At 40.6% G+C, this 17,830-nt stretch overlaps 1 protein-coding gene, 1 long non-coding RNA gene and 1 pseudogene across 6 annotated transcripts in view; all 3 read right to left on the bottom strand.

Annotated features, from left to right (window-relative positions):
* The window catches only part of LOC133256455 (uncharacterized), a 45,075-nt gene extending 32,144 nt beyond the window's left edge, over window positions 1–12,931 (bottom strand). The window contains exon 1 of the long non-coding RNA XR_009739217.1: window positions 1–12,931. This exon is cut by the window's left edge and continues 23,565 nt beyond it. This is a non-coding gene — a long non-coding RNA (uncharacterized LOC133256455).
* BABAM2 (BRISC and BRCA1 A complex member 2) overlaps window positions 1–17,830 on the bottom strand; it is a 438,330-nt gene that overhangs the window by 186,774 nt on the left and 233,726 nt on the right. For all 5 annotated transcript variants that reach the window (XM_061431264.1, XM_061431265.1, XM_061431268.1 and 2 more), the window contains one exon: window positions 17,507–17,616. In XM_061431264.1, the coding sequence (XP_061287248.1) occupies window positions 17,507–17,616 (110 nt within the window). The remainder of the gene's footprint in view (window positions 1–17,506; window positions 17,617–17,830) is intronic.
* LOC133256450 (BCL2/adenovirus E1B 19 kDa protein-interacting protein 3-like) overlaps window positions 17,531–17,830 on the bottom strand; it is a 48,014-nt pseudogene continuing 47,714 nt past the window's right edge.

The following is a 17,830-nucleotide window of genomic DNA, read 5'->3' on the forward strand; positions in this document are numbered from 1 at the left end:
TACTGGATGCTTGGGGCTGGTGCACTGGGACGACCCAGAGGGATGGTGTGGGGAGGGAGGAGGGAGGCGGGTTCAGGATGGGGAACACATGTATACCCGTGGTGGATTCATTTTGATGTTTGGCAGAACTAATACAATTATGTAAAGTTTGAGAATAGAATAAAATTAATTAAAAAAAAAAATGAAGAAGGAAGCGACTTTAATTTCTAAGAAAGGACAGACAGGGCTCCAAAAAGCTGGTGGGAGTAAGAGGCTCCATGCCAGGCTTAACAGGGTAAAGCTGCCCTGAGGCCTACTGTAATCTTTGCGTTCAGAATTCGTCAGTCCAAGGTCAGGGTCCGGATAGGCCCTCTCTTCACTCTGCAAGTAACTGAAACTTTCTAGTTGTCGTGTATGCAAGCAACAGTGATCGTGCAGAGGAACAGGGATTATGTGCAAAAGCCTCCTTTCAGATCTCCAGAAAGGCCCAAATGACAGGCAGATCCTCAGATCCCACTTCATTCTGTAACCAGCCCAACTCAGGACCCAGACAATCTGGTCAACACAGAAGAAGACTTCCTTAGTTCCAGGACTTCCTTTGGGAATCCTGAAAACCTCTAAATCCGGACTGAACTGAAAAGCCCATACTGACCTTTCTTAAAATTCCAAAAATGCTGGAAATCTGATCCATGTAAGAGTTCTTAAGACTAAGACCCAACCCAAAATCAGTATGGATTCACTAGAGCGCTGAAGACTTTCCAGACCTTCTCGTTCTGACTGAAAGCCTGCTTCAGCCTGAAGATCTCAGAGGCTGAGCAGTATCCAGATTTAATACTCAATAGGTCTAGCCTGTCAGCAGTCTGAGGTTGCCCACTGATGGTCATGGTTGTCATAGTTACCATGATATTCTCATGTCTATTCCTGTATTTCCCCCACCAGCCTATCCTAAATGAATTCAGGGGACTGATAATACCTCTGGTCCTGATGGGAAGTATCTGGAGTAGAATTTTCAAAAATCGGGATCTCCAAGTATTTCAAGAGGAGGAGGAAGATGATGACATTGATTGAGATGACAGTCATAATAACACAGCCACTTATTAGGTATCTGGTGTTTACAATATGCCAAGCACTGGTGAACTCCGGGAGTTGGTGATGGACAGGGAGGCCTGGCGTGCTGTGATTCATGGGGTTGCAAAGAGTCGGACATGACTGAGCGACTGAACTGAACTGAACTGATCTTAAAACAATTTATATACATTCTCTCATTCAATCTTAGCAAAATTTCTATGAGGATTATAGATAAAGAAACTGAGTCACAGAGATGTAATTTGCACTAGGTTAACAGAACCAGAAAGTTACAGTCAGGCCATAAACCACCATCTGTCTTATGGCTAAGCAGTGCTCTGCCTTGGTGTTTCACTAGAGACTTGCTCCTGATGGGAAGGGCAGCTGGGCCGGAGAGAGGTGAAGTGGCTGTTGAGAGCAGAGGGGAGGAGTATGCCTTGGCTCAGCTACATTTATCGAGAATTGAGAATTTGGGCAAAAGGGCTGAATCAGACCTTGGACCCAGTTAGTCTTCAAGCTATGTTAGCCTTTGGAACTAAAATGATGGGGGATCCTTCCAAAACAGTCTATAAAAATCAGCCCAGAAAGGTATACATGCAAAACTGCTCTGATCAACAAAGTGTGTAAGGAAACTGAAGACTGACTAGGAAATACTGTCTGTACTGAGTATGGAGTGGAAAGTAGGAAAAAGATCAAAGCTACAAATGAAGAAACACACTTTAAATAAGGTACCAAGTAAAAAGCTATGGGCTTTCTTCCTGAGATTATGGGAGGACAGGAGGCAGACAGACAGTGAACTGAAGAGACCCCTTTCTGAATTTCAGCTTCATCATCTATAAGATGGGGGCAACAGTAGTAACCAACTTTATAGGGTTGCTGTGAGGACTGAGTGAGTTAATGGGTACAGCATACTAAAAACATGTGACCCAAGTACTCATTAAGTATCAGCTACCATTAGTATCCAGTACACATATACACACCCACATACACACACACTCCCTTGTAGAGAATATATACTATGATTTTGATCTTTAGCTTTTTTAAAACATAAAAACGTACAATTCTGCTCATCTTTCTGATATTTGCTTTTTTTTTTTTTTAACTCAGAAAACTTTCCATGTGAGTAAACAGAAATCTACCTGGTCCTTTACTGCTTCATTCTATGCCAAAGTATTTTTAGTCATTTTCCTACTGACAACCATTTCAGTTGTTTCTACCATCTGGACCTTTAATATTAAATTCTCTACTGACCAAGAAAAAACAGGGCTCCAAAGTTTATCTGTGTCCTTAAGAAAGTATGTGCAAAAAGTAAATGAAGAGTCACTAACAGAATAGAAATAACAGAAACCAATCACTAAAACAAATGATACCTACAAACAAATATTTTGAAGGGTTTTTTAATTGTAAGAACAGAAGAATCTAAAATTTAAAGATAATACCCTCTACAGTCTTTTTTTCCCCAAGGAACCACGTACATTGAATGTTTTTCCCAAGGAACCACATATACTCAATACATATTGAGTATAATGAATAAATCCTCAAAAACTTTCAATGTAATTTTCTTTAGCACACATATTATACTGGTCATGTCAAACTCTGACAAAACTGAAGTTTGCACAAAAGCACAAGATCAGAGGAGGAAATGGAAACATGGAAACATTATTGCCATTTGGTCACAAACTTTTCTCAGAGAAACAGGGCTATAAAAACGTGTTTCAGGATGAAAACTTGGCACAAAATAACCCAATCTTACATCATCCTTTTCAAAGATTGGGGTGGAGTAGGGATGGGAGGGATTAAAAAGCAGGAGGGCAAAGCTCTTTACATGTAAGAGAAAAAAAGGTTGTTGGTAAAATAAATTTTCCACTGATATATAAATTCTTCAAATTACTGGCTTGGTTTTAGTTTAAAGTTGGCAAGGTAGCAGATTTCAGTCTTTTTCAGGTATGACCTCTATTTTGTTGAAGCTGTCTATAAAAGATAATGTTCACAGACAGGATGTCCATTCCCTGTTACAGTCCTAGTTACAATATTATATTAACTCATCATTTGTTTTGTTTTAAACTAAAGGCTTATCCACTCATTAAAGTCATTAGTGCTGCTAGTGAAAGACAGCATGTCTGAATTTTAACCAGTGCAGAAAAAGTCCAATATAATTATTAGCCCTATATTATAAGACTCAAAATCAGACATACCAGGATCAAATTACATGTTCTTTAATAAAAGGTCACACAGTAAAATCTGACAACATTGGTGTTCAACCTTTCCTCCAACAACAATATAAGGGTTCCACTTTATACATTAATTTTACACATTAAGAGCTTTAGTCATTACCCACTCCTACCAAACACTTGTAATCAAGAACCATGCCATTACCTTTTGGTATTAAGTAATTACCCACTGAAATCATGTTGTAGACATAACAAATCATATACATTTTTATGAAGAAGATGAGATAGAATGACTTTATTTTTAAAACCCAACTGACTTATCACCCTATGCACATCCACACTCTGCTCTGAAAACTAAGGAAAAGCTATTATATTCATATTAATGTCATAGACCAATTTGGCTTCCCTGGTGGCTCAACGATAAGAATCTGCCTGCCAATGCAAGAGATGCAGGTTCGATTCCCCCACTCCAAAGAACTGTGGACAGAGAAGGAGCCTAGAGGGCTACATTCCTTGGGGTCACAAAGAATCAGACACAATTTAGTGACTAAACAACAATGGACCAATTCACAGATCCTTGTGGAGATGGAAACATTGAGAAAAAATGAGAACCAGTGGAATATCCGAGAGCTGGAAGCCCTGGGAAAGAAGTGCTGTGAACCCATGAGTTTCCTGGAAATCAAGGCCCAAACATCAGAAGAAAGCTCCAAAGTGTCAGGGCTCAGCCCCCTGGATCCTTGCTCCTGGAGCTTCTCTCTCCACTGTAAGCCTAACTCAGAAACCTAGGTGCTTGTGTTGGGCAGAGAGGAATGCAAGTGGCAGGTCTTCATGAATCTGTCCTTCCACCGTGAGCCAAAACAATGAGGTTAAAAACTGCTTCCTAACTTAGTGATTATGTTAGCTATTTTGAGAACAAGAAGGAAGTTAAAATTTGCTCTTACTGAAGCAAATATTGATAAGCATGAACATTATCATTCTTAGAAAAATGGTCATTCATTATACACCCCTTGTAGCAAGCCTTTTCAATCTTTTGGCTTCAAGACACTATGCGACCTTAGACTTAAAGGTTTACTAATTTACTGAACACTAAGCAAGAATACACAGAAGAACTGTACAAAAAAGATCTTCTCGACCCAGATAATCACGATGGTGTGATCACTCACCTAGAGCCAGACATCCTGGAATGTGAAGTCAAGTGGGCCTTAGAAAGCATCACTACGAACAAAGCTAGTGGAGGTGATGGAATTCCAGTTGAGCTATTTCAAATCCTGAAAGATGATGCTGTGAAAGTGCTGCACTCAATATGCCAGCAAATTTGGACAACTCAGCAGTGGCCACAGGACTGGAAAAGGTCAGTTTTCATTCCAATCCCAAAGAAAGGCAATGCCAAAGAATGCTCAAACTACCACATGATTGCACTCATCTCACACACTAGTAAAGTAATGCTCAAAATTCTCCAAGCCAGGCTTCAGCAATATGTGAACCGTGAACTTCCTGATGTTCAAGCTGGTTTTAGAAAAGCAGAGGAACCAGAGATCAAATTGCCAACATCTGCTGGATCATGGAAAAAGTAAGAGAGTTCCAGAAAAACATCTATTTCTGCTTTATTGACTATGCCAAAGCCTTTGACTGTGTGGATCACAATAAACTGTAGAAAATTCTGAAAGAGATGGGAATACCAGACCACCTGATCTGCCTCTTGAGAAATTTGTATGCAGGTCAGGAAGCAACAGTTAGAACTGGACATGGAACAACAGACTGGTTCCAAATAGGAAAAGGAGTACGTCAAGGCTGTATATTGTCACCCTGCTTATTTAACCTATATGCATAGTACATCATGAGAAACGCTGGACTGGAAGAAGCACAAGCTGGAATCAAGATTGCCGGGAGAAATATCAATAACCTCAGAGATGCAGATGACACCACCCTTACGGCAGAAAGTGAAGAGGAACTAAAAAGCCTCTTAATGAAAGTGAAAGCGGAGAGTGAAAAAGTTGGCTTAAAGCTCAACATTCAGAAAACGAAGATCATGGCATCCGGTCCCATCACTTCATGGGAAATAGATGGGGAAACAGTGGAAACAGTGTCAGACATTATTTTTCTGGGCTCCAAAATCACTGCAGATGGTGACTGCAGCCATGAAATTAAAAGACGCTTACTCCTTGGAAGGAAAGTTATGACCAACCTAGATAGCATATTGAAAAGCAGAGACATTACTTTGCCAACAAAGGTTCCTCTAGTAAAGGCTATGGTTTTCCCTGTGGTCATGTATGGATGTAACAGTTAGATTGTGAAGAAGGCTGAGCGCTGAAGAATTGATGCTTTTGAACTGTGGTGTTGGAGAAGACTCTTGAGAGTCCCTTGGACTGCAAGGAGATCCAACCAGTCCATTCTGAAGGAGATCAGCCCTGGGATTTCTTTGGAAGGAATGATGCTAAAGCTGAAACTCCAATACTTTGGCCACCTCATGCGAAGAGTTAACTCATTGGAAAAGACTCTGATGCTGGGAGGGATTGGGGGCAGGAGGAGAAGGGGACGACAGAGGATGAGACGGCTGGATGGCATCACTGACTTGATGGAAGTGAGCCTGGGTGAACTCCAGGAGTTGGTGATGGACAGGGAGGCCTGGCACGCTGCGATTCATGGGGTTGCAAAGAGTCGGACACGACTGAGCGACTGAACTGAACTAAACTGAACTGAAGCATCTGAATTCCAATTAAATGCTATGTAAATGCTGTGTGTGGTATCACATATAAAAAAATATGTATATGTATGTATATATACACAAATGTATATATACATATACATACTAAAAAATACTCACTCCTTGGAAGAAAAGCTATGACAAACCTAGATAGCATATTGAAAAACACAGACATTACTTTACTGACAAAGGTCCATCTAGTCAAAGCTATGGTTCTTCCAGTAGTCATGTATAGATGTGAGAGCTGGACCATAAAGAAGGCTGAGTGCTGAAGAATTGATGCTTTTGAACTGTGGTGTTGGAGAAGACTCTTGAGAGTCCCTTGGACAGCAAGGAGATCAAACCAGTCAATCCGAAAGGAAATCCACCCTGAATATTCATTGGAAGCTTAAGTTCCAATACTTTGGCCACCTGATGCAAAGAACTGACTCACTGGAAAAGACCCTGATGCTGAGAAAGATTGAAGGTGGGAGAAGAAGGGGACAACAGAGGATGAGAAGGTTGGATGGCATCACCTACTCAATGGACATGAGTTTGAGCAAGCTCTGGGACTTGGTGAAGGTCAGGGAAGCCTGGTGTGCTGCAGTTCATGGGGTCCCAAAGAGTCGGACATGACTGAGCAACTAAACTGAACTGATACATATATGCACACACATACCTATATACATATATTATCCACAAATATACAGCACATACAAGTGTGTGTGTGTGTGTGTATGTGTATATATATCCATTTCCAGTTTATATAACCTATTGTTATACAACCTAAATATAACCTATTTCCAATATATAACCTATTATGATTAATAAAATGTAAGTTCACTGAAAAGGCATTGAATTCATCACTAATAACGTGAATAGCACCCCACTCCAGTACTCTTGCCTGGAAAATCCCATGGATGGAGGAGCCTGGTAGGCTGCAGTCCATAGGGTCACTAAGAGTCGGATACGACTGAGCGACTTCACTTTCACTTTTCACTTTCATGCATTGGAGAAGGAAATGGCAACCCACTCCAGTGTTCTTGCCTGGAAAATCCCAGGGACGGGGGAGCCTGGTGGGCTGCTGTCTATGGGATCGCACAGAGTCGGACACGACTGAAGTGACTTAGCAGCAATAACGTGAAATGGTAAAAAGCACTACTATTTTCTATTCAAGTCTGTGAAATGTTTTTTAAGTTTATTTTTTACCCACAGTAAAATTCACTCTTTGTGACACACAGTTCTTTGAACTTTGATAAACGCATAGAGTTGTATATCTCTTACCACCATCGTGATACAGAACAATTCCATCATACTAAAATTTTCTTGTGTTGACTTTTTGTAGTCAACCTTGTGTAAAAGGTTTCAACATTAAAAACAGGTCCTCACACTTGAAAAGAATGAGGATGAGTGCCTCATAGCACCGATGATCAACTTTTTCATACCTTCATGCCACCTTTTTTACACACGGGTTTCTATTGTACTTCCACTCAGTTCTTGACCAAAAGGATTAAAGGGTAAAGTAGCTGAAACAATGGGATAAGAAGAAACAGTCTTGGAGGAGTTCAGACTTCAAGACAGTATGAAAGAAAAAATGCTGGAACTTGAGCATAAAGTAGAATAGATAGTTCTTTTTTAAAAAGGAATATGCCTGGGAGATACAAGGAAAAGTAACGAGTTGGATAAAACTGGTGAGTGATCACTTATGAGACAAGAGAATGAACTTAGCTTTTAAGTTCAGGAAACAATGGCAGGAGGAAGGTCAAAAATAGGATGCCTAGGTTTCATGGCTAAGGTCAGTAGAAGGATAGTTAAATCATTACTGAAAATAAGAACATAGAAAAAAAGCAGATTATCAGGAAGAGGAAATGGGTAATGTTAGATGATGACTTACACTCTAGATATTAAATTCAAAGCTTCAGTGATTGTTCCAGCACGAGATACTGTAGAAGGTAATTAACAATGCAGAAATGAAACCAAGAACAATGATTCTTAAACAAAGTTTATGAATTGATTTTAGGGGCAGGTGTGGTATTCTCAAAACTGCATTTGAACTTTTTGCACCTGTATATTTCCCTGGATAAAGTCCATGGCTCTCCAAGATTTTCAAAGAGGTCTGTGTCAGTCTGCTATTCCTTTACACATGATGTGTCTATTTCAGATACTTTACATCTTTGCTATTCAGATGATGTGTATAGATGTCAATTTTGTTTTATTTAGGCTATTGAGATTCCTTGTATTTCCTTTATTTGGTGTCTTCCATCAGTTCTGGAACATTCTAGACCATTTTCTCTTCTGCTTTGTAATTTCTCTGCTCCTGCCTCTTGAAAACAGCTTAATGTTTTCAAGAACTATCCACTGTTTATCTCAGACCTTTCATTGAGGAAGATTTTCCTACTTGTGAAATATAAATGAACACTGGCTATATGTAATGATCAGTGCTCAGAGCTTCACTGTTGAGATATATACATTTAAATCGAAAATCATAAACTTCTCATTTTCATTACAGAAAAAACTCGGCACAAAATCTTTGAGCTATTTAATTGAAAGGTGCTTGGCCTCAGCTCTTAAGTGAGCAGGGCTTCCCTGGTGGCTCAGAGGTTAAGGCATCTGCCTGCAATGAGGGAGACCTGAGTTCGATCCCTGGGTTGGGAAGATCCCCTGGAGAAGGAAATGGCAACCCACTCCAGTATTCTTGCCTGGAGAATCCCATGGACGGAGGAGCCTGGTGGGCTATAGCCCACGGGGTCACAAAGAGTCGGATATGACTAAGGGGCTTCACTCACTCTTAAGTGAGGACACATTATATCTTATAGTTTAAAGATATCAAGCTAAGTTGTAAGAATGTAAGTTAATCATTACACTATAGAGAAGAGAAAAGCATTTAAAAGAAGCAAGGCTGAGAACTGCCCAAAGACACAAAACAAATCTAAGAGCTTAAAGGTCAAACGAGTTTAAGAACCATGTACCAGTGAGATTTAAGCTATCACAGACTTATATACATCTTCTTTCTGAAAGTCTACTGTTTGCCTGAAAAGAAAGCTAGATTAAAAACATTAATCTATCACTAGCTTGGGTGGCTGGGGAGGTGGGAGTTCTGCACCAGAATGTTTCAAAAAATATAGTTATTTGGGGACTGATTGATTTTTCTTCCAGAACTAAATTCTGTTCTGGTTCTTTTTTGTAATGTTTCAAAGTGCAGGCTGAGCCCTTGATCTTTTGGGAGGCACCGGCAAGACAAAAGGCCAAACTCGCTAATGAAAACTTGCTGAACTTACTCTTCAGAATTCCATTCTAAGTCACGAAGAACCCTTCTGGCCCTGCTCCCAGACTAGTAAAACGAACATCTCAAGTCCCCAGAGGCGAAGATAGCTTGCTCCACTAAAACCAAATATGCATCTTCTGACAGCTGGTTGTCTTAGCATACTCAGGACTATGTATTTATCAAAGGTAAAAAAAAAAATCTCCAGCAGCACAATATTTATTACAGGATTATCTCTGTGACTCAAGTAAACATAAGTAAAGCTAAATTAAACCATGTTTACTATGATGTTCTATTACTTAAATCCTGACACAAAATCACCGCAAGAGATTTGGGGTCCATTTCTTGAGACAACTGATGCAGTTTTAAAAGTTAAAGGGCAAGATTTCTTTTAAATCTATTTGTGTTTAATCTCACGCCTCCTCAATTATTCTAAAAAATCTTTTTAGCATCTAAAATGAAAATTTCCCATCCTGTTAAGATGTTGTATTCAGTATCAAATTTAAATAAAACTCACAAAATACTGAATTAGCTTACTGCTTTTAACTTATTTTATCTGGTTTATCTGAATTTAATATCCACAATCTCACTGACTCTCACCCCTAAGTATTAATATTCAGTTCTCTTCATCCCCTTTTTCTCTAGTCTCTTTGGTCAAATTTCAGTTTATCCCAGCCTTTGTGGATTACAGGCCAGCCAAATATTCACAGTGATTATGTCTGTGGCTAGGCACACCATGGGGAAAAGACAGGGAAAGGGGAGGCTGGAGAGGCCACAGGAGGAGGAGTTGACAGGTCATATGCGATCACATGGGCTTCCCTTGTGGCTCAGATGGTAAAGAATCTGCCTGCAGTGCAGGAGACCTGGGTTCAATCCCTGGGTTGGGAAGATCCCCTAGAGAAGGAAATGACAACCCACTCCAGTATCCTTGCCTGGAAAATCCCATGGACAGAGGAGCCTGGTGGGCTGCAGTCCATGGGGTCGCAAAGTCGGGCACAACTGAGTGACTAACACTTCATACTGTATATATTATATGCGATCACAAGCATATGCACCACTTCCAGGATTCAGCTGATAAGCCCCTCTACAAAATAAATTCCACCTCTCCAAACAAAGCCAGGTTCCACAAGGGGAAAAAGCCTGCTGGCTGGTCACAAAGTACACCAAGATGGAAACCAATGATGGAAACCACTTGCATTCACAGGCACAGGATATAAGGAGTTCAGAGCTTTCTGCCCCCACAGGGAGTCTAATCAGTGGGGGTTGTGGTTGAGCTCACGTGGGGACTAAGGGCAGGGCCAGCTTGGCAGGAGGTAGGCTGTGGCTCGCCAGGCCACAACTGTTGGAAGAAGAAGCCCACCCATAAGGAGTTTATAGTTCAGGGAAACAATATGACAACAGAGGCACAAATAGGGGAGAGTACAGTCATGTTGGGACACAGACGGTGGTGGTCACGAACATGCCACAAAGGAGGTGGTGAGGGAGAAGGCCTAAGAGGACAGACCCTACAGGAGAGGGAAATAAATTTAACGTTCAAGTATAAGAAGTAGTAAGGTATAACAATGAAAAAAATAAAAACTGTGTTCACAGGAAATCACACACAAAAAACCAGTTTGGCTGAACAACAGGAAATACATCGAGGCCAGATCAGGGTAGAAAGATCAGATGGGATTAAAAGAGAGAATACTCTGGATGATGAGAGAGATGTGCTTAATTCAGTCGGTAACAGGGAGGCACTGGTGGTGTGGATGGAGCAAGGAAAGGACATGATATGACTAGAACTTACTTTAAGAAGACAGGAGAGTTTTGTGCTAAATAAACTGAAATAGCAGGGAAAGTTAAAAGGCTATCAGGAGATGTGGCAATTGAAGACCTGAACTAAAATGACAGGAAGAGCGACAAAAATAAAGACACTGTGGAGAGAGGGTTTCTAGCATAAAACAATGGGCTGACTATTGATCTTGAGATACAGCACTGGGCACTGAAGACCATGAGAGCGCTGTGAACAGAAAGAAGGTTGCAAAGCAGAAACATGTACTCGAGGAATGATGAGTTTCATTTCAGACACTTTGAATTTGAGGTGTCAGCTGAACACACAGACACAAAATCTATCAAATGGCTAGAAAAGCAGACCTGTAGACAGGGAGGAAAGCTGGGATTCGAAATGGGGATTTGGGGGTCGTCCACAAAGAGGTGAGGCCATGAAAGAGGCCTAGGGTGGAATCACGGGAAACATAATTTAGCATAATTTAAAGTGTTTGGAAAGGAAGTAAAGACAGTGAAGGATACCAGGAAGGATCTAAGAAATCCAGCTTTTAGAGGGGAAAAGATGTATTATGAAACTCATGCTAGACTATTCACAGTAGCCAAGACCTGGAAGCAACCTAAACGTCCATCTACTGATGAATGGATAAAGAAGACGTGGTACATGTATACAATGGAGCACTACTCAGCTATGAAAAGAATGAAATAATGCCATTTGCAGCAACATGGCTGCAACTAGAGACTACCACACTAAATGAAGCCAGAAAGAGAAAAACGAATACCATATGATAACTCTGACATGTGGAATCTAAAGTACGACACAAATGAAACTATCTATGAAACAGAAACAGATTCATGGACACAGAGAACAGCCTTGTGGTAGCCAAAGGGGAAGAGGCTGGGGGGATGGAGTAGGAAGCTGGGGTTAGCAGATAGAAGCTACTGTACACAGAATGGATGAAAAAAACAAGGTCCTACTGTATAGCACAGGGAACTATATTTAATATCCTATGGTAAAACACAATAGAATACAAAAAAGAATGTGTGTGTGTTTAAGTGTGTCTCTTTGCTGTATAGCAGAAATTAACACAACATTGTAAATCAACTATACGTCAATTAAAAAAAATGCAAGCCAGAAATATTACCATGAAGATTAGATGGGATGGTAAATTGTAAAGCAACTTGAACATTTCAAAACACTAAACAAATATATTTTTATTGCTACAGTATTACCATATCTAATCTCTAGAAAAGCCACGTCACATTGGCAGAGCCATACTTTCCAAAGTTTTCCAAAGTCCCCTCCTCAACAAGTTGATTGGAACTGATCTCCTTCTCTTTCCCTGAAGTCTTTCAGTAGTTAATATCTTTTCTTGGGTGTTTATATAAATAGAGAAGCACTAACAGAACATCAACCATGAGTCAAACACTACTGTAGGCACTTCCATATCCCCTTGGAGTGGATGAAACCGAAGCTCAAGATTTATCTCCCTTTACAGAAGATGAAATGAGGCTCAAAAAGGTTAAAGTATCTTGAGCAAGACTGCCAGTTAGCAAGTGGAGGAACAGAGGGCTTCTCATGCCAAGTCTTATTGTGCTATTTCTACACACAAGTTGGAACTTGCCATATTTGTTCTGATCTCCCTTACTGATTATATGCAAACTAAGGGCAAAAGCCATATCTCATTTTTCTTGACATTCTCTGAAGCATCTAGTAAAGGACCTTATACTGGGTCACTTTTCAATGTGTTTTTGTTGCTTGAAAGAAGGCATGCATGGATATTCGCAGGCACACAGGCCTCACTAATGGTGAATGTCTGTGGGCTGGTAAGCTTTGAGTATTTATTTCCAAGGCGGGACTGTAACTCAACAACACAAAGTTCTAAAAACAAATTCTGTACTTGTGAAAGATGCCACCTGGTCCGCCTCAGGGGCTGAAGTCCTCTTTTTATGCATGGAGTGGGAACAGCACAGGGAGTGACGAGCTGGTTTTCTTCAAACCACTCCCACTAACCGGCTGCAGCCAAGGACAGGCCCACACCTTCTGGGGAAGAGAACTGTGCAGCCTCTGCTGCCATTTGACCTCTGGTGTCACCGCTGGAACTGCCACAGTCTGGGGCGGAGGTGCAGGCAAGGAAGGATTCGTGCCAGCTCTGATGACGTAACCCTACGATTCCAGCTTTCCTGCCAGGAAAAAAAGGCAACTGGTTTGGAATCCAGTTTTTCACCCCACTTCTCCTGTTATTCAGCCAAAATCTACTTTACATAACTGACCATTAGCTTTTCTTGCATACCTCACCATTGTTTTTTTTTTTTTTTTTTTAATGAACATTACTTAGTGTCTAATTCAACTGACTGGCTTGGGTTCCTTTGAAAACAAATGTATGGACCCAGAAACATGTGCATTTTATCAAAGTCCCTTGCTGGATAAGAACACAAAGTCCTCAGAACCTTTTACTCTGCAAGCCATATACATAACACAGCGAGAGACAGGAAACAACAAGCATCTAAACACTATACAGGCGTTCAGTCAGCCATGCGTCCCGGCACTGCTAGAAACACCGGACAACCGTTCCAGGACAGATTTCTGAAGTGAGACCGCATTGCAGGGCTTCATAAATTATAATACACTTGGGAGTTTTCTACCCAGTGTCTCTGACAGATGTTCTCTTTTGTGGGAGCCTCTAATTCGGGGACATTTGGTATCCATATCCCTAGAAATCTTTAGGGTAAAGTAAATTTATCCCCCTTCCTATATGTGATGACAAGACCCCAGAGTAGCCTTTTCCTATTTTTGAGACTAGTTAATGTGAGCACAGTGTCCTTGCCTACTGCATGGACTAGCTGGGGCAGAGACATTACATCAGCCAGACTAAAACAGGGTATTTCCCAGGCTCAAGACAGCTTTCTATGCCATGAAAAGTCTTTTATCAATTTTTACCTACTGTGGATGATCAGGCTGTCGATCTCCAGGGCTTCTGCCTGTCAAATACAGTGCATGGGACTTGGGACTTCCTCGAAAGAGCCATAGCAGAAGCCAAAAAGTGTGCAAGCCTGAGCTAGGGCAAGCGTCTGGCATTGGCTTCGGGCGGGTCCACGTAGGATGCTTTTCCCATGACTCCTGAAAGAACTCTCCAAGTCTGACTCTATAATCAATGCCTCAACAGTTAAAAGTTGACGGATTGTATGAAACACAGAAACGAGAGCTTAACACAATATCAAAGATAGTGGCAACCGCTCTTCTCTCAGTTCCTAAAATCTATCCTATGACTTTGACCTTAGTGAAATGACATTACTTCTTTTCTATGCTCTGATCTCTGTAAGAGTCAGGCCAAAGATATGAATAACTTTAACAACTATGTAAGCCCTTAGAAGATCATACCACAATTTGACCACTTTCCATTTTAACTTTCTCTAAAAGCTCATTTTTACAACTTTTACTCAAGGGTATAAGAACGTTTAATTGTTTTCTTTGGTATTACACATGCAGTTCTATTAAGGGAACTTGTATCAAACAGTAAAAACGTACAACCTCTCAATGATGCATTTTCACATTTTCTTGTGAAAATTACTTACTGCCCTAGAACACTGTCAATTATTTACTATTATTTGATATTATTTACCCTGCACTGCATTTGTAAAAGCATTAAAGGAATGAAAAGACTTGCTCCTTGCTCGTGAGTTGCTTGTGATATAGATAAAAGATGGAAAAAAGAAAAGCACAACACTAACTAAATCTATGGTGTGCAGATTATAAGAGTGATGATATAAATTTAGTGTTGTAAGAACTTAGAGGAAAGCTAGATTAATTTTTCCCAGGGAAAATGGGTGGTAGACAGCATTTGAAAAAAGCCTTAGAAAATGTATAATATTTCAACACAAAGACAGCATTAGAGAAGGGCATTTTACATGGACGTACAGTTTTAGTAAAGGCACAGAGGCAAGAGAGTACATGTGAATGTAGAAAACTTCAAGTGAAGGAGTCCAGCTGAAGGACAGGAAAACAGGATACATGGGGAGAAATGACAGGAAACTGATCTGGAAAAGTAAGCTGTGGCCAGTTCTTAACATAAAAGGGGTTGGAGGTGTAGAAAGCTAGATTTTAGAAATAGGAAATCACTTTTAAAATATACCCTTTACTAATAATTTTTCCCACCATATCTTTGATTTTAGAGTGAGAAATATTTTATTAGCAAGTTTACTTGCAAACTAGGAGCAGTCACTTCAAAGAAAAATAATGTAAATGCTGGCAAATTCTTGGCTGCAGCTGAACTGATAATATTCTTATTACCTGTATCTTGTGATTGTTTTACAACTCTCTTTTCGCATCATCAAAATACCTTCTTAGGTTTAATGCATTCTGTATGTACCGAGTAGCTACTCCGGAACTAGTATTTGCTCACATGGTTACTCATCCTCTCCTTTTCTGCCCCAATCTGTCCTACCAACCACTCACTCAGTCACTCGTTCTTCTCCTGTAAACACTATCAATAATAATAACATTACTAGCTCCAACTTGCTATAGTGACAGGCATTGCAATTAATTCTTTATGAACAGTTATTTAATATAATCCTCAAAACAAAACTATGAAAAAGGTATGATTATCCCTATTTTACGGATGAGGCAACAAATTCAGAGATGTTAACTATTTTGCCAGTTGGTAAGTGACAGAATCCAGGTTTAAATCACATATGCTTGACTCCGGAACCCTTGCCTGTTACCACTTCACTATTATCTCCGATACCCTTTGGCCACTTACTGCTATGGTTCAGTATTTTCAATTAAAAATTAAAATATTCATTGAGTGACTGCTACTGTAAGATCCTGTTCCAGGTATTGTCAGAGGTATATAAATAGATGAGAGAATGCCTGTGGGTTATTAATGCTCATAATCTTCCATATTTGAATATAAAGAGCCATGTCTTTTATCAGTGTGTAAGATGGTATGTTTATGATTCATGAATTAAGAGCAACTAAGGAGACGGGGGGTGAAAGAGCTTGGTATATGAATGTGGATGGTGACCACATCTCAGACAGAAATCAGCCAACCCTGACTAGATGACTTACAGAGAATTTTAATAATACATTTCAAGCAGAGTCTGTAAAAACTCTCTCTGCTGATGAAAAATCTGTCCTGTCAGAAGTTCCCAACCAAATCTGCTTACAATCCATTTTCAATGAACCTCAACTTCCTTTGAAGTAGAATAAGCTACTAAAGCATTTTAGCCAACAATAAGCACATTGTGAGGTTAGTGCTTATAAGATTCATTACTGATGAACAAAGTTACTGAGTTAAAACACAAACGTAATATCAAACTACTGGTACCACATAGTCTGAATGCTGTGTCAAGTGATACAGAACTATTTCAATGCAAAAAATATGTCATCTTTTTAAGCTACCTGCCTCTAATATTCCCTTCACTAACTTCTGAATAAGTTAATACTGTCAGGTTACTGGTTACATTTTTACAAACAATGAGAAGAGTTATGAATACACAAGAAACTGAGTAGGATGCTGTTCAGCGGTCCTCTTTAAGGTAACCACACATGTTGTTGTTTAGTCGCTAAGTTACGTCTGACTCTTTTGTGAAACCAAGGACTATAGCATGCCAGGCTCCTCTGTCCTTGGGATTCTCCAAGCAAGAATACTGGAGTGGGTTGCCATTCCCTTCTCCAGGGGAGCTTTCTGACCCAGAGATCGAACCCGGGTCTCCTGCATCGCAGACAGATTCTTTACCAACTGAGCCACCAGGGAAGCCCTAGGGGACATCAGTTCAGTTCGATTGCTCAGTTGTGTCCGACTCTTTGCAACCCCATGGACTGCCAGGGGACATAGGGCTAAGCCATTAGTCTGGCAAGCAGGGCACAATCCTTAGAGTCGCTGAATGGAGGGGAGACAGACGGGTTAACCTGCATGCATTAACTATTAGGGTGCACTCTGCTAGGGATGCAGGGGAGTGCTTCAGGAGCTCATACGAGTGGCACCAGCCCCAGAGTTGGGATTCCCAGTCCCCAGCAGCCTCCCTCCTGCTGTCTGGAATGCTCTCCCCTGGCTGAAAGATCCGCCCCGACAATGTCTGCATGGTTCCCTCTCTCCACTAGCCAGTGCATGCGTGCCAAGTCACTTCAGTTGTATCTGTCTCTGCAACCCTATGGACTGTAGCCCACCAGACTCCTCTGTCCACGGGATTCTCCAGGCAAGAATACTGGAGTGGGTTGTCATTCCCTTCTCCGGGAGATCTTCCCAACCCTACTTGGCAGGCGGATTCTTTACCACTGAGCCATCAGGGGAAGCCCAACCACACATATGCAGGGATATTCATAAGGAGTCACAATTTTGGACTCAGGCACAGTATTCACATCACAAATTGCAGAGCTAAGTCTTATCCAAAGATCACCATGGCAAATACTGTCGGTATTTAATCTGGAATCTAAACGTTGAATACAATTCATTTTAAGAAAACAAAAGTCAATAAAGAGAAACCATTCTAAGAATTTAAGACTGGCCAAAGAAGTAGCAATCATGTCTCATTAACAAGAAGAATCATCAGGCTACATAAAATTATGACACTGATACTTACTGTTCAATTCGGGGTGACAAGTACAGCTTAGGGTACACCTGAGTGGCTTCAGTGTCCTCAAAACTGACAGAAAGGAGGGCCACATCTTCTCCTGGGTCTTCATTCACATCCTTAAACAGTTAGTGAAAAACACAATGGCATTAGTACTTGCTCTCGTAACATTTTTCTGGTGACCAGCTTACTGTCTGCCAGCAATAAGGCCAGAAGTGTGGGTCACCTGGATTCAAGTTTCGAGACTCCATACATGCTTTGCCACATATCTAGTCACTTTTTAACAGTGACAGCTTTCAAACATTCCGATCAAACTCCACCATAGTAATAAAA

Source organism: Bos javanicus, chromosome 11, assembly GCF_032452875.1.
Source record: "Bos javanicus breed banteng chromosome 11, ARS-OSU_banteng_1.0, whole genome shotgun sequence".
Classification (NCBI taxonomy): Eukaryota; Metazoa; Chordata; class Mammalia; order Artiodactyla; family Bovidae; genus Bos; species Bos javanicus.